The sequence below is a fragment of the Carassius auratus genome, chromosome 13 (assembly GCF_003368295.1).
Source record: "Carassius auratus strain Wakin chromosome 13, ASM336829v1, whole genome shotgun sequence".
NCBI lineage: Eukaryota > Metazoa > Chordata > Actinopteri > Cypriniformes > Cyprinidae > Carassius > Carassius auratus.
The window spans coordinates 12155025-12175943 of NC_039255.1; the positions used below are offsets into that span (position 1 = coordinate 12155025).

At 36.4% G+C, this 20919-nt stretch overlaps 2 protein-coding genes across 2 annotated transcripts; both read left to right on the forward strand.

Moving 5' to 3' along the window:
* The first annotated feature begins 1149 nt into the window (after positions 1-1149).
* On the forward strand, positions 1150-15825 carry LOC113112678 (delta-type opioid receptor). The gene is made up of 3 exons (XM_026278443.1): positions 1150-1685; positions 11936-12297; positions 13611-15825. The coding sequence occupies exons 1-3, from the start codon at positions 1429-1431 to the stop codon at positions 14141-14143; spliced, it is 1152 nt and encodes a 383-aa protein (XP_026134228.1). The 5' UTR covers positions 1150-1428; the 3' UTR covers positions 14144-15825.
* A 2677-nt stretch (positions 15826-18502) lies between these two features.
* Positions 18503-19009, forward strand: LOC113112679 (splicing factor 3B subunit 5-like). The gene has a single exon (XM_026278444.1). The coding sequence runs from the start codon at positions 18519-18521 to the stop codon at positions 18777-18779; it is 261 nt and encodes an 86-aa protein (XP_026134229.1). The 5' UTR covers positions 18503-18518; the 3' UTR covers positions 18780-19009.
* The last annotated feature ends 1910 nt before the right edge of the window (positions 19010-20919 follow it).

Here is a 20919-nt window from a genome sequence, read left to right on the forward strand (position 1 = left end):
TGTGCATTGAATTTATTCAATACATGAGTTTTACAATTTGAGTTGAATTACGAAATAAATATTTTTTTCCATGACATTCTAATTTGCAGCTGTGTCTCTATATATATATATGTATTGATTTTGAAACATCAACAAGTTCTATTAATGTATTTTGTCTCATTAAAATAAATTAACTATTGATCATTTTTTTTATTATTTAGCTGAAGTCTTAAAGTGAAAAATGAACTCATTTAGCTGTGAAGGAAATGAGAAGAAATGATGAAAGTCACAAGCAATCACAGACAGCGCACTCACTAGCTACAAAGATACAGATATAGACATATATCAGCCCAGTTATTTTACACCAAATGTGGCCAATCTAAATCTGACATTTATTGCAACAGTTAAGTCTAATTATCTGCATGCAGCTGACCTAGATTAATATATTTTTATATGTCAATATTTACTCATTTATATACTCTCAGAGAAAAAGATACAAAAGTTGTCGTAAGAGCGGTACCTTTTCAAAAGGTACTCGCTTGTATCTTATTTAACCCTAAAGGGTGCATACTGGTAGCTTTAACGTATAGGCTACATATTAGTACCAAATTGGTACAAATTTGTACCTTTAAAAAAGGTACTCCCCCAGTGATCATTCTTATTTTTTTTTATTTTTTTTGAGTGTATAACAAAAACAAGTCAGTAACATCTATTAATTCAGATTTATCTAGTGTAAAATGTGGTATGCATGGTTTGAGGAGACTAATGTGGGCTGTCAAGTTTTGTGACATATTAATACAAATAAATATATAATGAAGTGATAAATAGTAATAAACTATTTAACTTAACTATTTATGTATAGACAGGTGAAAGTATATGCACTATATGATTAAACCTGTATTCTAATATTTGATGTTGTCTAAAGTAACATATTTAGCTATATATGTACAAAAAAATAATAATAATTGGTATGCAGGCTACTTTCAGGACCCAGGCCTTTTGCATTGACTTGCTCTTGCGGATTTAAATCCTAAATTGGGGAGTCAACTAATTCGCATTCTGTCAATATAGCATTAATCCATAAACTCAGCTGGACATGCAGGAGAGTGATTGTAAATTCATACAGCTTCACTGATGAGAAAGTGAAGAACTGGAAAGCAATCAGCGACTGCTGTATAAGCCTCTAGTCATGTGCATATATATGTGACGTCATTTCGATGAATAAAATGCGAATACGCGCTATGACAGACGCTCGATACAATTTCACGAGGGTAATGTAGAAACAGCTGGGACAGATTCATAAACAAAAGAGACATCTATACTTGCAAGAGCCGCAGACCGTCTGAAGGCAGAACGGTGGGGTTCAGAACACTCTGAAGTCGGACAGGTATCGATATCACAGAACGTGATTGATAAACTCGAGCGAATTTCAGCCTTGCAGCACTTGCCATGGAGACGAGTGGAAACATCTCGGACTTACTTTACGCGCTTTCTAACCCAGTGATGTCGAATAGCAGCGTATTCTGCCGAAACTTCAGCAACAGCTCAAGTCTCGTGAGCATGAACAGCTCCAGATGTGAGAGGACGGCTGAGCTGGACAAAAGCTCAACTCCTGTGATAGTGGCCATCATAATCACTGCCTTATACTCTATCGTTTGTGTGATGGGACTGGTGGGCAACGTCCTCGTCATGTATGTGATTATAAGGTAAGAAATGGTGCGCAGGTAACCTAAATTGTTTTACCTATAGCGGATGCAGAACACATCCGAGAGTGATGGCTCCCACTAAACAGCCCTTTAGAGGATAAATAGGTAGCTGCTTTTAATTAGGCTACTTTTTAGTTTTTCAAAAGGTGACCTGTTAAAAGAGATTCTGATTCTGATTGGTAAACTACACGATCGTTGCAGAAACTCCTCTTCTCTTGCGTTCAGTCGTTCAGAATCGACCTATCAATAATATATATAAAACTAATATTTTGCTGTAGTTCATAAATGTTTGTATAAAATAGGTATGCTTCTTATGTATAAAATACAAATGCTTTTCAGGTCGGCACTATAGGCTGTATTTCATCCACTGATAAAAATGGTGCGCACTGAGTGAAAAGCTGAGTGCGCACCAGCGTGCGGAAGAACACCACATTACAACGTGCCTTTCACTCTCTGTATGATATGGTGAAGTACGCATACTTCTCTGTCACAAGTGTTAAGTAACATATTGACATTCAGGATATATTTTGTATGTAGAAGAACAAGAAAATGGAACAAAACTGGATGGATGCTTCACATCGAATTTGGCTGCTGAAATGCAGCAGAACCTGAATGGCTAATAATGGATATAAAAAGGAAATATAAAGGAAAAAAGTAAGATAGACAGATGGATGGATGGATGGATGGATGGATGGATGGATCAGTAACTCAGGTGAAGTTATCTACACTTCTTAGCTTCACCAGCACAGTGTGTTTGTACACATGCCCGTGATGTTTCATGCACCTATTCACAGCTGTTATCTCAGGTGTTTTTGGGACTTGCCTCATTTAACCACACATTGCAAACACATCTGACCTGATCCTAACCTAGCATTACAGTCATTGGCATAAGGGAAGGATGCAATCAATAGAGTAATTAAACACAACTGAATGAATTTCAATGAGGTGGTGGGGGCTTGTTTGTCTTAGAGAACTGTGGTTAAATAGGTGGCACTGTATTTCAGATCATGCACACGTTAACTACTTAATTCAGAGATGTTGTGCCTAAGATGCTGAATACAACCTTCATATCAAATCCTAAACAGATTCATATTTGCTCATGTTATTTAAATTAGCAGATATGAGTGTAAAGACATACAGGAATCAAGAAATTAGTTTTTAATTGATGAAGCATTAACCTCTGCATAAGGTCATCAGATTTTCTTTGCTTTTTGGAGACTCAGTACTTTCTTAGAGTTTATGAGCAACTAATCACAGATTTAGAGGCTGCTGTCTACAGTGGGAAGCATAGCCCAGTAGGTGCAATCTATTTCTGTGATTAATGAGCCGACTGCAGTCTGGGATCGGTTTATCAACCCCCATCATGTGGTAATAAAATAAGCCTAGAGAGAAATAAATAAAAGATTGAAAAGTATATTACTGTGTTTCCTTTCGTACGGTTATCTAAAGAGTTTAGAAATGGGTCTAGCTGGGAAACCACTTTGCTTTAAAGGAATATTTATCATTAACATTTTTATCATGTTGTTTCAAACCTTTTTTACTTTCATTTTTCTGTGGAACACCAAAAGCATTTTGAAGAACTGTTTTTGCCCATTCACGGAAAGTTAATGAGGTCCAAACCAACATTCACTGTATAGGTGAAAAATAACACACACACACACATTTAAAAAATTATCTTCTGCAGTCCACAAAGTAAAGAAAGTCATACAGGTTTGAAATGACGGGTGAGTAAATTATGACATAAATATCCTTTCATGGTTAAAATAAAAGCATTTATTAACCATAACCCCCCCACCCCATCCCCCATAATATTTGTTGCTATTATACTTGGCCCAAACATCAACTTGGCTTTTGTGACTTTTTTTGTATTTCCTCAGCGACCAGTATCAGCTCTAGGTATGACAAAGCGGATATCGTCCTCTTTTGGAAAGCCAAAAAAAGTAGTTTCGCTTTGAAACAAAACACAGCATCTCCACAACATGGCACCGGTGGCAACAATACTACAGTGAGAATAGAAGTTACGCCTTCTTTCTGTGTTAGAATTTGGGCGGTATTATGCAACTCTTCACAAACAGTGAGGCAGACATCTGGGGGGGGGGTGTTTAAACAATGCGTTTCGGGGGCATGGACAAGTCTTAACTTTTATAAAGAATTGGATTGAACTAGATTGAGACTTTAGTCTTTGCAACTTTACAGATCTTCAAGAGCTTGTAAAACTCCAAAGAGAAAGGAAAAATTTATGACCCCTTTAAGTGCTTAGAGAGGGTAAATGCTGTGCATCTAAATAGCATATGCTTCTTGTTGTCATGGAGAAGCTCATGCAATTGTTTACAACATTTCAGCTCCGGCAATAACTGCGTCTTTTACATGTGTCCTGCAGCTACAAGGAAATGAGAAATATGTGGAAAACATTCATCAGTTATATTTCTTTAGGCTAAAGGATACTAGAATTCAAGTACATATTTGTACATCTCAATTAATTTTGAATTAGTTTCTCATATACTTAAGGTTAAAAGCTGTTCTGTTCTTACTCTTCCACAGAAAAGCAATGAGGCACAAAAAAATCAATATGCCCATATTTCTCTCAGTTATTTTATTTATCAAAAGCTTGCCGATATCCGTCCCTTATCTCTATTTTCCCCTTGATTTGTGCCAAATGAAGCTCAAATATTCAATTATTAAGATAAAAGGAAAAATCATATCACAGGTGTTATTCAGTTCATACTGTGCTCTCAATAAATGAATGATGAATGTCCTCAGGTTTCATACAGCTGCTATACTCAATCCAGTGCCCACTCTTTACACCCTTTTCAATATATAGCATTTTGAACTCTATTTCTGAATTTAAAGGTAAATATTCTCAAGATGTGTACTGAGCTAACAAAAGGGATGGTAGTCACTAATATTTATTGATTCTTGTTTTACTTTGTTGTTGTTTTTTGACTCTGACTCAGTTACTGTGCTGAAAATACAGAAGTCATGTTTGTATCTTAGAATAAACATGTGCCTCTAAAATTGGAAGAAGATATTTAAAAGATGAGTTGGAAAAAATAAAATGTGTTTACAGTTGGTAAGATAAAAAAATGTTTTTAACCTTTACTGAACATTATGTATGCTATACTGCGTTACTATTAGTGTCACTGCATAATGAATGAATAATCCACAAAAGTGTGCACAAAAGACAGAAACTCGATGCTGTGGAACGGATGTTCACTGGTGGATACAGAGCTCTGTTGGCCAATCCAGCTTGACATTGGACTGGAGCTCCTGCTCTGTGTGAATGAACTAAATGAGAATATTTGAGGTCAGCTTCTCTGTGGAATAATAATAAAAAAATGTGTTATTCAGTGCCTTGGCGGTATGGTTAGCAAAATGTTGTATTACTTAGACTTCTTATTTTACTTTTTTTTTTGTCTTTTTGATAAATCACTGTTAAAAATAAAATAAAATAAAAAATCTGTGGCTGCCAGAATAAAAGAATAAAGAAATTGTTTTAAAAATCATCCTACACTAATATAGTTATCTTTATAGTTCAGTTTCCATTGTTTGAATGGGCCTTAATTTTGTAAAAATACAGTACATTTTGAATTAGCAAGACTACTTCACTAGGGAAATCTTTTTTGTATCTTTAGCATATATTGACAACTACCAAAATAACATAATAGAAAAGAAAAAGCCTCAGGAAGAAGTAGGATTTTAGCAAGCTGAGGTTAAAACTAATGTATAGAAAGACACATAGTGTCATACACACAAATATGACATCATCACACAAAAAAACACAACACTAAAAAAATGCAATGAACATTCATTAAAAAACATAAATTGTAACATAAAACCCTAATCTACGGAGCCCCACACATAGCATGCAGGAAAAAATAGTAGGCTAAATTGTGTGCACGATTTACTAATTTGTTCCCTCAGTGTACTAAAACATGCACACCATTACTATTGCGTTCTCTTGATTTACTATTTCGTTCACTCGATTTATAAATTGTGTGCACGAGTTAGCAAATCGAGGGAACGCAATAGTAATCATGTGCACATTTTAGTACAGTGAGGGAATGAATTAGTAAATTGCGCGCACAATTTATTTTACATGTCATGTGCGGGGGTCCATACTAATCTACAAACAATAACCAAAAACGATTAAGAAGCACAATTATGTAAACAAAATATAATCAATGTATGTGTCACCCAGGGAATTCTGGGAATGTCCGTTTACGTTTTTTCACAGTAAATTTTTAAGATTTTTTTTTCTTTCGAAAAAAGTACATTTAACAGTATTTTACTGTAAATTACTAACTTACTGTTTCCATGTATATACAGTATTAAAGGGAACTAACCTTGAATCAGTAAACATCTTTTTACTGTAGGATTTTTACAGTTTTTTTTTTACCATTATTAGTTTTTACAATTAAAGTTGTTGTTTTGTTTTTCATTTGCAATTTGGGTTTGCCACCTAAAGAGCAAATTCAGTTAGATTGCAGCAACAGAGAATTTAGTAAATGAAAATAAATCATGTTCAAAGCCTAAACAGATTCCTAGAGACACTTCAGCCTCTGAGAACCATAAAATGACACAAAAAGCACTATTTGTCAGCACCTTTATTCTTGACAGATGACTAGACTGCACCCGACAGCCATCTGATTGGCATGGGAACATAAGCACAAACTGGCTGGTTGTTGTTGGAACTGTCTGACGTTCTAAATGTAAATGTCACCTTTGATTAGTTCTGAATCAGTATAGGCAACTCAAGCATGACTCACACATGTTTGTCTTGATCCATTTTGGTTACATTAAAACATTTTGGAAGCTTTGAATAAGAAGCACATAATGACAAAAAGAGAAAAGGAGCTTTTGATTTATTCATCTGCTTCTATCCAATTTTCTTCCTTTCTGGCTTTTATACTGTAGATGACAACACTTGCTGATGTCCATTCTAGAAGCTTGTCATTTGGACTGACAGCTTGGGTTTAAAGGCTGATAAGTAAACAATGCTGTTGTTGTTTTTTTCATATATGTGCTATCAAATCAAAGAGACAATATAGCAAGATCCAGTATGTAATTTCAGCTTTGGTTATTTTGAGTCTGCATCCTTTATTTGTAATGCACATCTCCCATGGCTATCAAATGCCATTCTGAGTTAATGCTTTAGTGCAGCATCTAATTCACAAACACCATAAAGTTAATATGTTCCAAGTGTTTCCTAAACCAATATCTGTAATTTAGCATAGCAGTATGTCCATATCTATGAGCAGATTGCACATAGGTAAATGGTACAAGAAATCTGCACATGTTCTGGTGTTCCCTAGCAACAAGCAAGTCCTCGTTTTTTTTCACAACAAAATCTGATTTGCCTGGTTACTACACTGTTCTTTTCTTCAACAAAGTCATTTACAAAAAAAAATGTCTTTGGGGAAAGAAAAAAATTATAATATGAGTGAATTAATCCAGCCATTGCTTCAGTCTTCAGTGTCACATGATCCTTCACAAATCATTCTAATTACTCAAGAAACAATTCTTATGATCATCAATGTTGAAAGCAATTGTGCTGCTTGATATTTTTTTGGAAGACGTAAGCCATCTTTGATGAATGGATAATTTAAATGATCCGCCTAATATGAGTGAAATGGTGTTATGTTTTTCATCTATTTTGGTTTGTCTTCATACAGTTTTATAAGTAATTATTATTCAATGTAAAGATGTGAGCATTTACGTTAGTCTAGTCAGTAGTCTTTAAAGTTAAGCATTGCTTGTAATATATGGAAATAATAATGAGAGTTAACAGTACAGATGAAAAATAAACCTGCTGACACAAATATTCTCAACATCAAGGTCTTAAGGTCCACGGTTGGAGTATTTAGGGAAGTCATGGCCTAATGGTTAGAGAGTTGGACTCACAATTGAAGGGTTGTGGGTTCGAGTCTCAGGCCGGCAGGAATTGTATTTGGGGGGAGTGCATGTACAGTTCTCTCTCCACCTTGAATACCACGACTGAGGTGCCCTTGAGCAAGGCATCGAACCCCCAACTGCTCCATGGGTGCCGCAGCATAAATGGCTGCCCACTGCTCCGGGTGTGTGTTCACAGTGTGTGTGTGTGTGTGTGTGTGTTCACTGCTCTGTGTGTGTGCATTTCGGATGGGTTAAATGCAGAGCACAAATTCTGAGTATGGGTCACCATACTTGGCTGAATGTCACGTCACTTTAAAATCCCTATTATCACAGTATGTCACCTGTCATGTTTTATAAGCATTAGCTGTCTCTTCATGCCAGAGGCAGAGGCAGAGATAATAATTGTACTCAGACATTTTAAATCAGTTTAGCTTCACTAATGAAAACTGACATGGACAAAGACACCTTCTGAATAGGGCTGGGCGATATGGCCAAGATTAATGGAGGTTCCATTCACTAAACTAAAAATTTGGTTTAAAATACTACATATGACACAATTATTGCACTCTTATTCTATTGCACCTATTAAAAAATGTATCGATATTTTGTACAAACTCAATATACCAACAAGCCCTACTTCTGAATGACAGGTTTTTCTCTGTTTTGATGCTTGAACTGTAGCTTTTAACAGCTCTCTGTAGAACGTTAGCTGTAGAACACATGTGCCTGTCTTCATCTCAGAGTTGCAGTTGTCCTCACTTAAAGGTGCTGTAGGGAACTTTTGTAAAAAAATATTTTTTACATTTTTATTAAACCTGTCATTATGTTCTGACAGTAGAATATGAGACAGATAATCTGCTCCTCCCAGTGGTCCCATTGCCATTTGCAGAAAGTCATGCGCTCCCGGTAAAAAACAACCAATCAGAGCTGCGGTCCGTAACTTTGTTTGTGTTCAAAATGTAGAAAAATTAACATAATAAGCGAGTACACCATGAATCCATTTTTCAAACCGTGTTTTTAGCTTGTCCTGAATCACTAGGGTACACCTGTAATAAGTGTTTATATTCGGACTATTTTAGATTGCTTCGGGGGTACCGCGGCGGAGTAACCCAGTACCTTTGTGATTCTTCATAGACATAAACAGAGAGAAGTAGTTCTGGCTACAATGTTCTTCCGCAAGACTCAAGCAGTTCTGTTTATTAACCGCTAGAGCGCCAAAAGTTCCCTACTGCAGCTTTAACTTATGGACTTTGCTCTGAGCTGGCGGATGACACTCCTAATACTTTCCATAAGCAATACTGCACACCTTCCTCTAGCTTAATCATAAGTCTTGGTTGCCAGGCATGTTATCCAATATGCATTTATTCTCTTGGTAAACTTCTCTCGGTTTCTTTTTAAAGCTTCAGGGATGACATAGGTGTACAGTAAGAGTTCCTCTAAAGAACTGCTCAACAGCATCCAAAACAAAATATACTGTACACTATTGATCATCAATGTCGATTCAGCAAGGAAGATCAATAACATTTTAATGTGCTTCCTGTAAGTGGTGTTCATAACACTCTCTCTGTTCAATGATTAGACTCAAAGGTCTGGCATTTCACCTCAGGTGTTTTAAATGTGAAGTACAGAGGTGCAGTGCATCCCTGAGGTGCCCTCATTAGTCAGTGCTTGTGGGAAACATAAGTGGTGTGATCATTTGGTGCAAAGAGCCTTTGGATGACAAGGTAATCATTAGGAACGGCTGCCCGCCTGAGCCCTTGAATGAGACTTGATGAATGAATCCACTTCACCAAGGGCAGGAGTGTTGTGTCTTGGTGATTTCACAGATGCTTTACAGCTGTCTAAATATTTAAATGACTTTTTTGAAGAATGAAGAAAAATATATATATTTGAAATGTATTTAATTTAATTTAATTTCCATCTATCTTCCAGACAACAGTCTCTTGACTGAATCTTTTTTGTCTCTATATCTGGCTGCAAGTATTTAACAGATAATATAGGTAAAAGATGCAAAAAAATTACTGTCAATAAATAACTATGTGAACATTAATTTAAATGCCATTTGGGGTTGTAAAGATTTAATGTTTTGGGAAAATGTCTCTATGCTCACCAAGACTGCATTTATTTGATTTAAAAAAATAAAAATAAAGCAGTATAAATAGTACTATTGTGAAATATTATTACAATGTAAAATAACTGTTTTCTATTTTAATATATTTTAAAATGTTATGTATTCTTGTGGTGGCAAAGCTGAATTTCCAAAAGCCATTACTACAGTTTTATCACATGATCTTTCTGAAATCAATTTAATATGCTGATGTGATGTGTAAACTAAAACTGAAAACTGTTAATATTATTTTGTATTGTTTCTTACTGCAGATTTTTGAATGTATAGTGATCAGCACAGACTTTGTGCTCTATTTAAAATTTTGTGCTCTATTTTAAAATTTTTATTTAAATAATTTACAGTATTTGTATTTTCAAGGAGAATAAGGCTAAGGTGTCTTCCTTTCTATACTGAAATAACAAATCCTTTTCCCTACAATGGGTTATTCTCTATCATTAAATCAAGTGCAAGGTATGAAACCTATTATGAATGGGAACAGACATGTGAATGGAATTGAAGGCTTAGCAGTCCATGTTTATGATCATGTTCATGATTTTGGTCGAGTGTTTTCTTGAGTTTGGCCTGTGACAGTCAGCTAAGGGGAACTGCAGCTGCAATAATTAACTGCACTCAGTTTTTGCAGAAGTTGTTTTATTCACACACTGGCTATATTTTTATAGTTGACTGTATATATTTGACCGGACTAGACTTTGTCCTGATTTATGTTTATTTCTGTGAAAGTCAAACAGTGGAGCTCTGACAAACCATAATCATTTTTACTGAGATGGTAGTTTACACAGTGTTAATGCTGTTAATTTATCATCTCCGCTGCTATTGCAATACATCAAATAATTGTGTATCTTTATAGTACAGATTGGCACATGGCTCATCTTTTATTTATTATCTTGCCAAGAAGAACGGTAACAAACATATAGACTTTAAAGTCAGTATTTCTTTCATCTGGATGTGTTTACTACAGATGAACACCAGTCATATCCAAGAGTATCTAAAGAAATTTCTTATTCCCAAGAAATTATGCTTTAATGCAGTTTTCTCCTGAACAAAGTTTAAGAAATTTACCATTTAGATTGCAGTTTCTTGATAAAGGAAGGAAGTGAGTTGTTATAACTTCTCAGAACTCCCCATTAAGCAAGGGCCAGAGACCTAAACACGGAAATAGGTGCTAAAAGTCTCCATGAGCTATGCAGTATTCATGAAAAGCTTTCAATGAAATGCTTACGTATTTAGATTAATGCAGGCAACCATTTTGCACTCAGTTTGTATTATTCCAGACTAAATTGTTGTTTAAATCAATATCTCATTTTTGTTCAGCGATTGAAAGATCCCCCTGTTGTTCCATTATTCATATGGGGTTCTCTATCAGACAAAAACTTGGAAAATTATATTCCATTTCTGCACCAAAGATATCTTTCCATTTCATCACAACATGCGCCACTCAGTTCTAAATAATAATGCCTTGTGTAATTAACTTGCTGTGCTGTGATGTGCCAAAACCATTCTTTCATGTACTCCAACAGCGCTATTATGATTCTGATGGTTGGTATTTCCTCTGTGAATCTATCTATCTATCTATCTATCTATCTATCTATCTATCTATCTATCTATCTATCTATCTATCTATCTATCTATCTATCTATCTATCTATCTATCTATCTATCCTATGTACGTACATTCTACAAGAGGTCTTTTCTGTTAGAGGGTTATTTATCCTGTTAAAATATAACCTGCACTTTTCTAAATATACTAGTATGAAATCATCCATAAAAGAATAGTGCATTGAGTCTGTACACCTCACCTCATAATACCTTTAAATTGGATAAACAGCTTCTCAAAAGCTTGTTAATATGTTACAGGTTATTTTTTTATTACTCAGTTCATGTTGAGACTAACATTTGCATAAAGTTGTATATAATTATGGTTATCTGGCCTATAAAATTAACATTTGAATGGAGGTCATAGTTGCATTAAAAGATTCACAAGGTACCTTTCTTAATGGCTTGATGCACTATTTGTATTGTAACTGAAATCATTTTAGGCGGTGATATGAAAAAAGGTGTACTATATGAGGTGTCCTTCATGTCTGTTCTGTTTCAGTATTTTTCTGAGAAATATTTCTATAGTACCTTCATTTCCCCATTACTCACCCTGAACAAAATTATTTTCCCTGAATACATGTTATTTAATAAACACAGCTGATGTAATGATCTTGATAAATTTTTATCCATTGCAGATACACCAAGATGAAAACTGCGACCAACATCTACATTTTCAACCTTGCTTTGGCAGATGCCTTAGCAACAAGCACTCTGCCGTTCCAGAGCGTCAATTACCTGATGGGTACATGGCCTTTTGGAGACGTGCTGTGCAAGATTGTGATGTCCATTGATTACTACAACATGTTCACCAGTATCTTTACCCTCACGACTATGAGTGTCGACCGTTACATTGCTGTTTGCCACCCGGTTAAAGCCCTGGACTTCAGAACCCCCCGGAATGCTAAGATTGTCAACGTGTGTAACTGGATCCTTTCATCCGCCATCGGTCTTCCTGTCATGGTCATGGCCTCCACCACTATTGAGTACCACAGCAGTTGTATGTTAGCCTCCACCTTCAATCTACATTCAACATAACATTTGGATATAACTGCAGAAAAAGTGATGCCTTTCCCAGATATTGTGTGATATTCCTTCTGTGGAACACAAAAGAAGATATTTTAAAGATATATTTTGAACTGTTTTATAACGCAAGTAGAAAAAACCCCCAAAGAAGAATACATTCTTTTGTGTACCACAGAAGAAAAATGGTCATACCGGATTGGAAAGACCTGTGAGTGCGCAATTGATAAAGTCTTCATTTCTCTTTATGCCATCGACAGTGAAAGAATTGCAATCAATTTTACATTTTGAAATGAAATATTGCCTTGTTCCACAAAGATAAGTATCTGTATCTAATATAGAATAGTACAAAATTCTATATTGGATACAGATACTTTCACGTCAACAAGTGCTCCAGATTACAACTAAAATGATCCGAATTGGGCAAAATCTATGACAGTAATTTAAAATAGACGGGTAAATCTCTATGTGTGGTCATTTGCAGTTTCGTCAGATATCATCTTGTTAAAGTGCATTGCACACCAGTGTTTTTCTGCTCACTACAATGAGCATAATGCATCACACTTGTGAGCTATCAGTTTCAAACAGACTCAATCAGCGAATCATTCTTCAAAAGTAGCTCCCTCATTGTCATTTTTTGTTCATTTTGATTCAAAACGAACAGGAAATCTACGAATTTTGTGTTATGATAGTTGTTCAAGAAATTGTCATTATAGACACATATTTAGCATTTTCCTTATTAATCAACAATTATATTCTATGGTAAATTAACAATCATTTTTCCAAAGAATTGTTAAAAAAGTATTGGTTTATGGAACACATTTAAACCGAGTAACCATGCATTAGCATATAATGTTAATTATGTCAGAAAGTAATGTTTGTTTATATAAAATACAGTACCATGATTTTCCACAACCCCGTAAGTACTTCAGCACACTTACCCAGTTCTCAGCTTGATCTCCTCTTAATATATCAAGACATTTTCCTCAATACCGATAACATCCCGTATTATTACTGTGACAACACAAATTTTGCAGACACGAAAGAAGCGTTGAGGCAGAAAATTGTTATTGAGTGAATTTAGATTGATGTCACTTCTAGACATTTAGGAAGAAAATCATAAGGCGGTTTAATAGCCGTAGCAGAAGGCCTGGGTCTCTGAGGCTCCCTAAACAATCCCTTGAAGAAATAATGACTAGTGGAGTAACTGTCTGTCTTCTTTACGAATATGAAAAGATTTTCACATGACTCACTGTGTTTTTGTACTGTGCTATATTCTTACTTTCACAGCGTTTGGCATCATTGATTGTACTTTGCTCTTTCCCCATCCTTCCTGGTACTGGGAGAACCTCCTAAAGATCTGCGTTTTCATCTTCGCCTTCATTATGCCCGTCCTCATCATCACCATCTGTTACGGCTTAATGATCCTCCGCCTGAAGAGTGTGCGCATGCTGTCTGGCTCCAAGGAGAAGGACCGCAACCTCCGGCGCATCACCAGAATGGTCCTGGTGGTGGTGGCGGTTTTCATCATCTGCTGGACGCCGATCCACATCTTCGTCATCATCAAGGCTCTGGTGACCATTCCCAGCTCCCTCCTGCAGACCGTCACCTGGCATTTCTGCATCGCCCTCGGCTACACCAATAGCTGCCTCAATCCAGTGCTCTACGCCTTCCTGGATGAGAACTTTAAGCGCTGTTTCCGAGAGTTCTGTGTTCCCAGTCCATCCGTGCTGGACCTCCAGAACTCCACACGCACCAGAAATCCCCAGCGTGAAGGCCAGTCCAGTGGCCACACAGCAGACAGGACGAATCAGCAGGTATGACTAGTCCTGGAAATGTCATCACTGGAGTCCCGCAGCCAGCCCAGTGTTGACATGAGCTCAGATGCCACACAGATCACCACCGGTGTCTAGCACCTTCACCTACAGGAGCTGTGCCTCTTGAAGCATCTTACCCAGAGCTGTTTCACAATTTTAGTACGGAGAAAGACTGCTGAAGTGAATTTCAATGTGAAATATGAAATATACTTGATTTCCGATCCCAATAAGCTGAACTTATATCAGTATCAGTGATGTTCACAGCTATGCATCTGACATATCTGTTATGTTAGTCCAACATTCAAGAACTTTATATTATATATCCTCTTAGAGTTGCATCTTAAGTCTCCTTCAACATGTAAATATTACTTAAAAAGCTATGAGAATAATTATTTTATAACTCATGACATTGTTTTATTTGTAGAACGAAGAAAATGTATGAATTCACTTATGATCACAGAAAATGTAAATGATGTACTTAACACAAATGACTGTTGGATAAGACATGCGCACTGTTTCTCAGATTTTCAATGGACAATAAGAAATGCCTCTTGCAACAATGGATAATTTTCATGCTTCGGTGGTGACACATGTATTGTGCTTGTACTCTCTTGTACTAATGTAAATGTCAAATGTAAATGTCTGATTGTCATTCACATTAAGACATTATGAAAAAATGTAATGTTTTATGCTCTAAATTCCCTTGAAGATCTCTGTGCAGGTGTTTATGGAAGTTTTTATATACTGTATGCTGCATCGTAAATAAATCATTCACACTAGAATAAGTGTTTTGAGATGGTTATGAAAAGTTATAAAACTTTTATGTGATACGTCTTGTGGTGTGCCAGTCTTTAATTGTTGTAGCTTGGAAAAAAATAAATCAGCATTAATTGATGGGAGATTTATATGCCTTAAGGTCCATTGAAATGTCATTTAATGTAGCATTTTTATAGAGCCTGATTGTAAATGTGAACCTTTCTAAAGGTGCTGTCATTTTAACCACTGTTCTTGTTAACTTCAAACCAGTCATTTCACTTCGCAGATCAAAATCACTTACCAGGACTCTTATTAGTAAGAAAGAATCCTGGACACAATATAAGACTACTGCAGCTGTTTTCAGTTATCAGGATCTCTTATCTAGTTTGAGACCCATGCCAGCTGTAAGGGGCCAATAATTTAATTTCTGTAATTCTTTGAAATCAAATAATCATGGCCTTTGAGCTGCCATTTCGGTCATTTTGAAGCACAGTTCCCCCCCACATGCAGTCTTGCTGCAACACCCCGGGGAAATCAAGGAACAGAGAGCTAGTATGTTCAGGATTGCTCAGCACATAACCTAAGGCATGAGAAACAGCAGAGCTCTGGAGAGCAGGCAAGAGGGGGCGGCAGTCATTCAGGTCATAATTGCAGTTCGCATTTAACTGTGGCCTTAGGGTACAGGATATTTTTCAGCAATGTGAGATTAAACCTAACCAAGGAGATGAAGTCCATAACATGAAACCAAGAACATTTTAATTGATTGTCCCATATGAAGGAACCAGAGCTTTACGTCAGCTGATCTCTTTTCATCCCTCCCACTAGCTATGATGAATACAGCATAATTCAAGTTTGACATGGATTCTATAGACTGCAGAGGAAAAAAGTGCCCTGGAGAGTAAATTAAATATAAAGATTGTGGATGTAGTAATTTAGTCGACTGAATGTAATCTAATTAATTCCAAAATGGTTCAGAGTGTGCAAGAGCTTATACACAATGTTGTGAACCAAATGAAGAACAACTTTGTTCCTTTGTCAGTAACATTTTAATAGGCTCACAGCTCGTGTGTCCCCAAATTATAGTAATACAGTCGGTGCTAAAATAAAACTAAAGAACTGACTGCCTCCAAGTCAGGTTTGACTTGAATAACTAATTAAATGAAAATAAGGTTCTAGCATCATGCTTTCCTTTCCACTACAAATGTAAAATGTAAGCAATAATGGTAACAATTAAAGGCATAGTCCACTCCAAAATGAAAAATCTGTCGTCTTTTAATCACCCTCATGTGCACCCTCATGTTTTTGCCAATATAGTAAAAGTCAATGGGGTCTCAAAATATATTTTTTGTTCCGCAAAAGAAGGCAAGTCATAATGGTTTGGAACAACATGAGGGAGAGTAAATGATGAAAGAAATTGAATTTTTGGGTGAACCTGTTGCTTTCTATTCAGAAGCAACACATTCTAAATTAGTGGCAAATTCACATTAATTCGTATGATCTCATTTGGACGCTTTTATTAATCTTCGGGGTGGACATTCATGCTTAGTGTTAGAAAAAAAATTCTCATGAGATCAGGTTGTCTGAATCCTTTCTCAGTTCAAGCCTTTTCCTCGCCAAGCGTGGTGCACTGTGCTGCTAAAATCAATGCGGCTGTCAGAAACGGCTGATTTTCACACCCCCTACCATATGTCATTATATGCCATATGTCAAAAAAGAAAACCTGTTGACTTTGAGCCAATAATGACTTTTTTTATTGTGCGGTTCTCAGTTATCACATACCCACGGATCAAACTGACTCTTATAGGCTACTATTAAAAGACAAGTGCTCTTATAAGCCTCTGCTCTCATCTCTCCTTTCTAATAATGTCACACAATATAATGGTGATTCAAAGAGAAAATCATTACTGTGATCAGGGACACAGAGCTCAAGTGTTTTCATAGTGGATGGTTGTACCGCTTATGAGAAAGCACAAATATCCCCGACAGCACACATACATTGCATTAATGTTTATGTTTTTATTGGAAACATGTATTTTTTTAGACGTTTTACTGATGCACAATACATCCCTAATATATTTCCTGTGACAGTGACAGATTGGGTGTCAGAATTAAGTTTACTCATGTAATTTCCTTTAAATTGCAGTAATGAGACAAAATGAAACCAAGTGTCTGATTCTATTTATGTCTCGCACCCATTTTTGTCAAATAAATGTAAGGTTTCAAGGTTCTTAATGATTTTCATGGGATCTGCTTTTTAAAAGTGTTTTCTTGCCAACAGAACATCTGTTTGATGTGACCAACATAATCTCAATGAATGTAACTGGAAGTAAGCTAAAGCCCTTTTGTGTGTGTGTGTGTGTGTGTGTGTGTGTGTGTGTGTGTGTGTGTGTGTGTGATCAATGTCAGTTAAACTTTTTATTATATAAATAAAATCATCATATGTCCTTGAATCATAACCATTTTTTATGTTCCGGAAATAGGGGTATGCGATATGATTATTTTTGTATGATAAAAAATGTCTCCATGATCTGCTTTCGAAGACATATTGTTTGTTTCGTGCTAGTCCACACTGGATTTGATAGTAGGAAAAAATGATATCAAGCATGCTGTACTGCCTGTCTACTTCCATAAAAGCACTTAAAATTATGTAATCAAGCATTATCACTTTGTCTTCTTGTCCAATCTTCAAAGATATTTTTGCTTGAAATCAAAGTTTGTAATGTTTACATTCACCATGTAGCTGCTTGCTTTGGTTAATGCCTTATAGCTCTTTTATGATTTTTTTTTATTTTTTTAAATCCCTATGGGGAAAATACTCAACTGAGGCAATAAACTGGATATTTTGCTGTTGATCATTGCAACATCCTGTGTTACTTTCATGTTTCTTGTATTACTCTGAAGTAATTTATTTTCATATAGAGGTCAATTATAGTAGCTCATTGGCTATTTTGACTAAAATGGTCAAGTACAACTACCAGTTGTAAGTCTTTATGATAGAAAAAGTTGAATAATCAACCAGTCGATAGCACAAATCTAACACCTTTCAGGTCGCCTGAGGTTCTTTCGAGCGGAACTCTTATCTGCGATAATGTTTTCCACACCGACAGATTTCTGAGTAACTCCTTCCGCTCCGTTTACATCCTGTTTTTACGCGCGCAGCACAGCCAGTAAGAGAACAACACTGAGAACTGTTGAAGGGATCGATCAATCGTTTACTTTCCTCACATTTTACTTTGGGTAAGTACACTAATAAAATTTAAACACTAATAAATTAACTTACAGTATCGTCGTTTGAAGAGATACTTGTTTTGAAAATGTTACCCGTTCAGCCGAATTAGCTTAACTGGTAATAGTAAATACACTCAATGTCCACAACGTTGTACAAGCTGATGGTTTGCATTTATTTTATTGTTTTTCTTCATATCAAGACGAATGAACTGTTTTGCTTTTCGATTTTCTGAGTAACTCACTGTACTTCAAATATTTATCCTCCTTAAAAAGAGTCTAGTGTCATTATTCAAAGCCACACTTTAACATACACGCACACATTTAATATTTAACACGTGCATCAAATACATCCTTTAGTGTTTTTCTTTCTTTTTGTCAGACACACAGTTATTTGAAGATGACAGACCGTTACAACATCCACAGTCAGCTGGAGCATCTGCAGTCGAAGTACATCGGCACAGGACACGCAGACACCAGCAAGTGGGAATGGCTGGTTAACCAGCACAGAGACTCCTACTGCTCCTACATGGGCCACTTCGACCTTCTCAATTACTTTGCTGTCGCTGAGAACGAGAGCAAGGCTCGGGTTCGCTTTAACCTGATGGAGAAGATGCTGCAGCCGTGTGGTCCACCTACTGACAAACCTGAGGATGCTTAGGGCTGTTCTGACTCCGTCCTTAAAGCAGGATGTTTTTTGTTCATTCAGTGAAGGGAGATCAAATATAGAGACCATAGACACTTGGGGGTTGTAGGTGATCTTTGAATCCTCTTGTTTGTGAATCAATGTTTTCTCTTTTTTTTATGCTTCTTTTTTGTGGTATTTTGTATAGATTTTTGAACCACAAGCGTCTTTGAAGATAATAAAGTTGATATCCTTTCACAAATGCACTGATTGTATTATTGTTAATTATTTTAATAATTACATACTTTTTAAATAAAGTAATACTTGTATTCAGCGAGGACTCATTCAGTTGATTAAAGGTGACATACAAGTCTTTCATAATGTTACAAGATGTACCATAGCCTTCCACAAAAAAATAAATAAGCAGCATTGATAATAAAAAAAAAAATTATTGAGCAAAAAAAAAACATATAAGAATGATTTCTGAAGGATCATGTGACACTGAAGACTGGAGTAACACTTTTGCTATCATTTAAAAATATAAGAAAAAAAAGAACATATGTTCAGCATTTTTCAGGGAAAGGACCCCTTATGCAATAGAAACATGGAGCAGGGACCCCCAATACAAAATGTGTTAAGCAGAGTTACATATTAAGCATATAGTCTTCAATATTAATAGTAACTAACCATATTATGGTTGGAGAGGAGAGGCACACAATCCACATTGCTTGAGGTCCAATGTAAAGTTTCCACAGTCAGTGATGGTTTACGGTGCCATGTCATCTGCTGGTGTTGGTCCACTGTGTTTTCTGAGGTCGAAGGTCAATACATCCATATACCAGGCAGTTTTAGAGCACTTCATGCTTCCTGCTACTGACCAACTTTATGGAGGTGCAGATTTCATTTTCCAACAGGACTTGGCATCTGCACACAGTGCCAAAGTTGCCAGTACCTGGTTCAAGGACCATGGTATCCCGGTTCTTAATTGGCCAGCAAACTCGCCTGACAAATCTGGCAAATCTATGGGGTATTGTAAAGAGGAAGATGCGATATGCCAGACCCGACAATGCAGAAGAGCTGAAGACCACTATCAGAGCAACCTGGGCTCTCATAACACCTGAGCAGTGCCACAGACTGATTGACTCCATGCCATGCCGCATTGCTGCAGTAATTCAGGCATAGTATTCAGTGCTGTACATGCTCATACTTTTCATGTTCATACTTTTCAGTACTTTCTTTGTATTGGTCTTAAGTAATATTCTAATTTTCTGAGATACTTAATTTGGGATTTTCCTTATTTGTCAGTTATAATCATCAAAATTAAAATAAATAAACATTTGAAATATATCAGTCTGTTTGTAATGAATGAATATAATATACACGTTTCACTTTTTTAATGGAATTAGTGAAATTAACTTTTTGATGAAATTCTAATTATATGACCAGCACCTGTATATACACTCACCTCTAAAGGATTATTAGGAACACCTGTTCAATTTCTCATTAATGCAATTATCTAATCAACCAATCACATGACAGTTGCTTCAACGCATTTAGGGGTGTTGTTCCTGGTCAAGACAATCTCCTGAACTCCAAACTGAATTTCAGAATGGGAAAGAAAGGTGATTTAAACAATTTGAGTGTGGCATGGTCGCTGGTGTCAGACGGGCTGGTCTGAGTATTTCACAATCTGCTCAGTTACTGCGATTTTCATGCACAACCATTTCTAGGGTTTACAAAGAATGGTGTGAAAAGGGAAAAGTATGTGGCAGTCCTGTGGGCGAAAATGCCTTGGTGATGCTAAAGGTTAGAGGAGAATGGGCCGACTGATTCAAGCTGATAGAAGAGTAACTTTGACTGAAATAACCACTCGTTACAACCGAGGTATGCAGCAAAGCATTTGTGAAGCCACAATACGCACACCCCAAATAGGAAAAAGAGGCTACAATTTGCACGAGCTCACCAAAATTGGAACGTTGAAGACTGGAAAAATGTTGCCTGGTCTGATGAGTCTCGATTTCTGTTGAGACATTCAGATGGTAGAGTCAGAATTTGGTGTAAACAGAATGAGAACATGGATCCATCATGCCTTGTTACCACTGTGCAGGCTGGTGGTGGTGGTGTAATGGTGTCGGGGATGTTTTCTTTGCACACTTTAGGCCCCTTAGTGCCAATT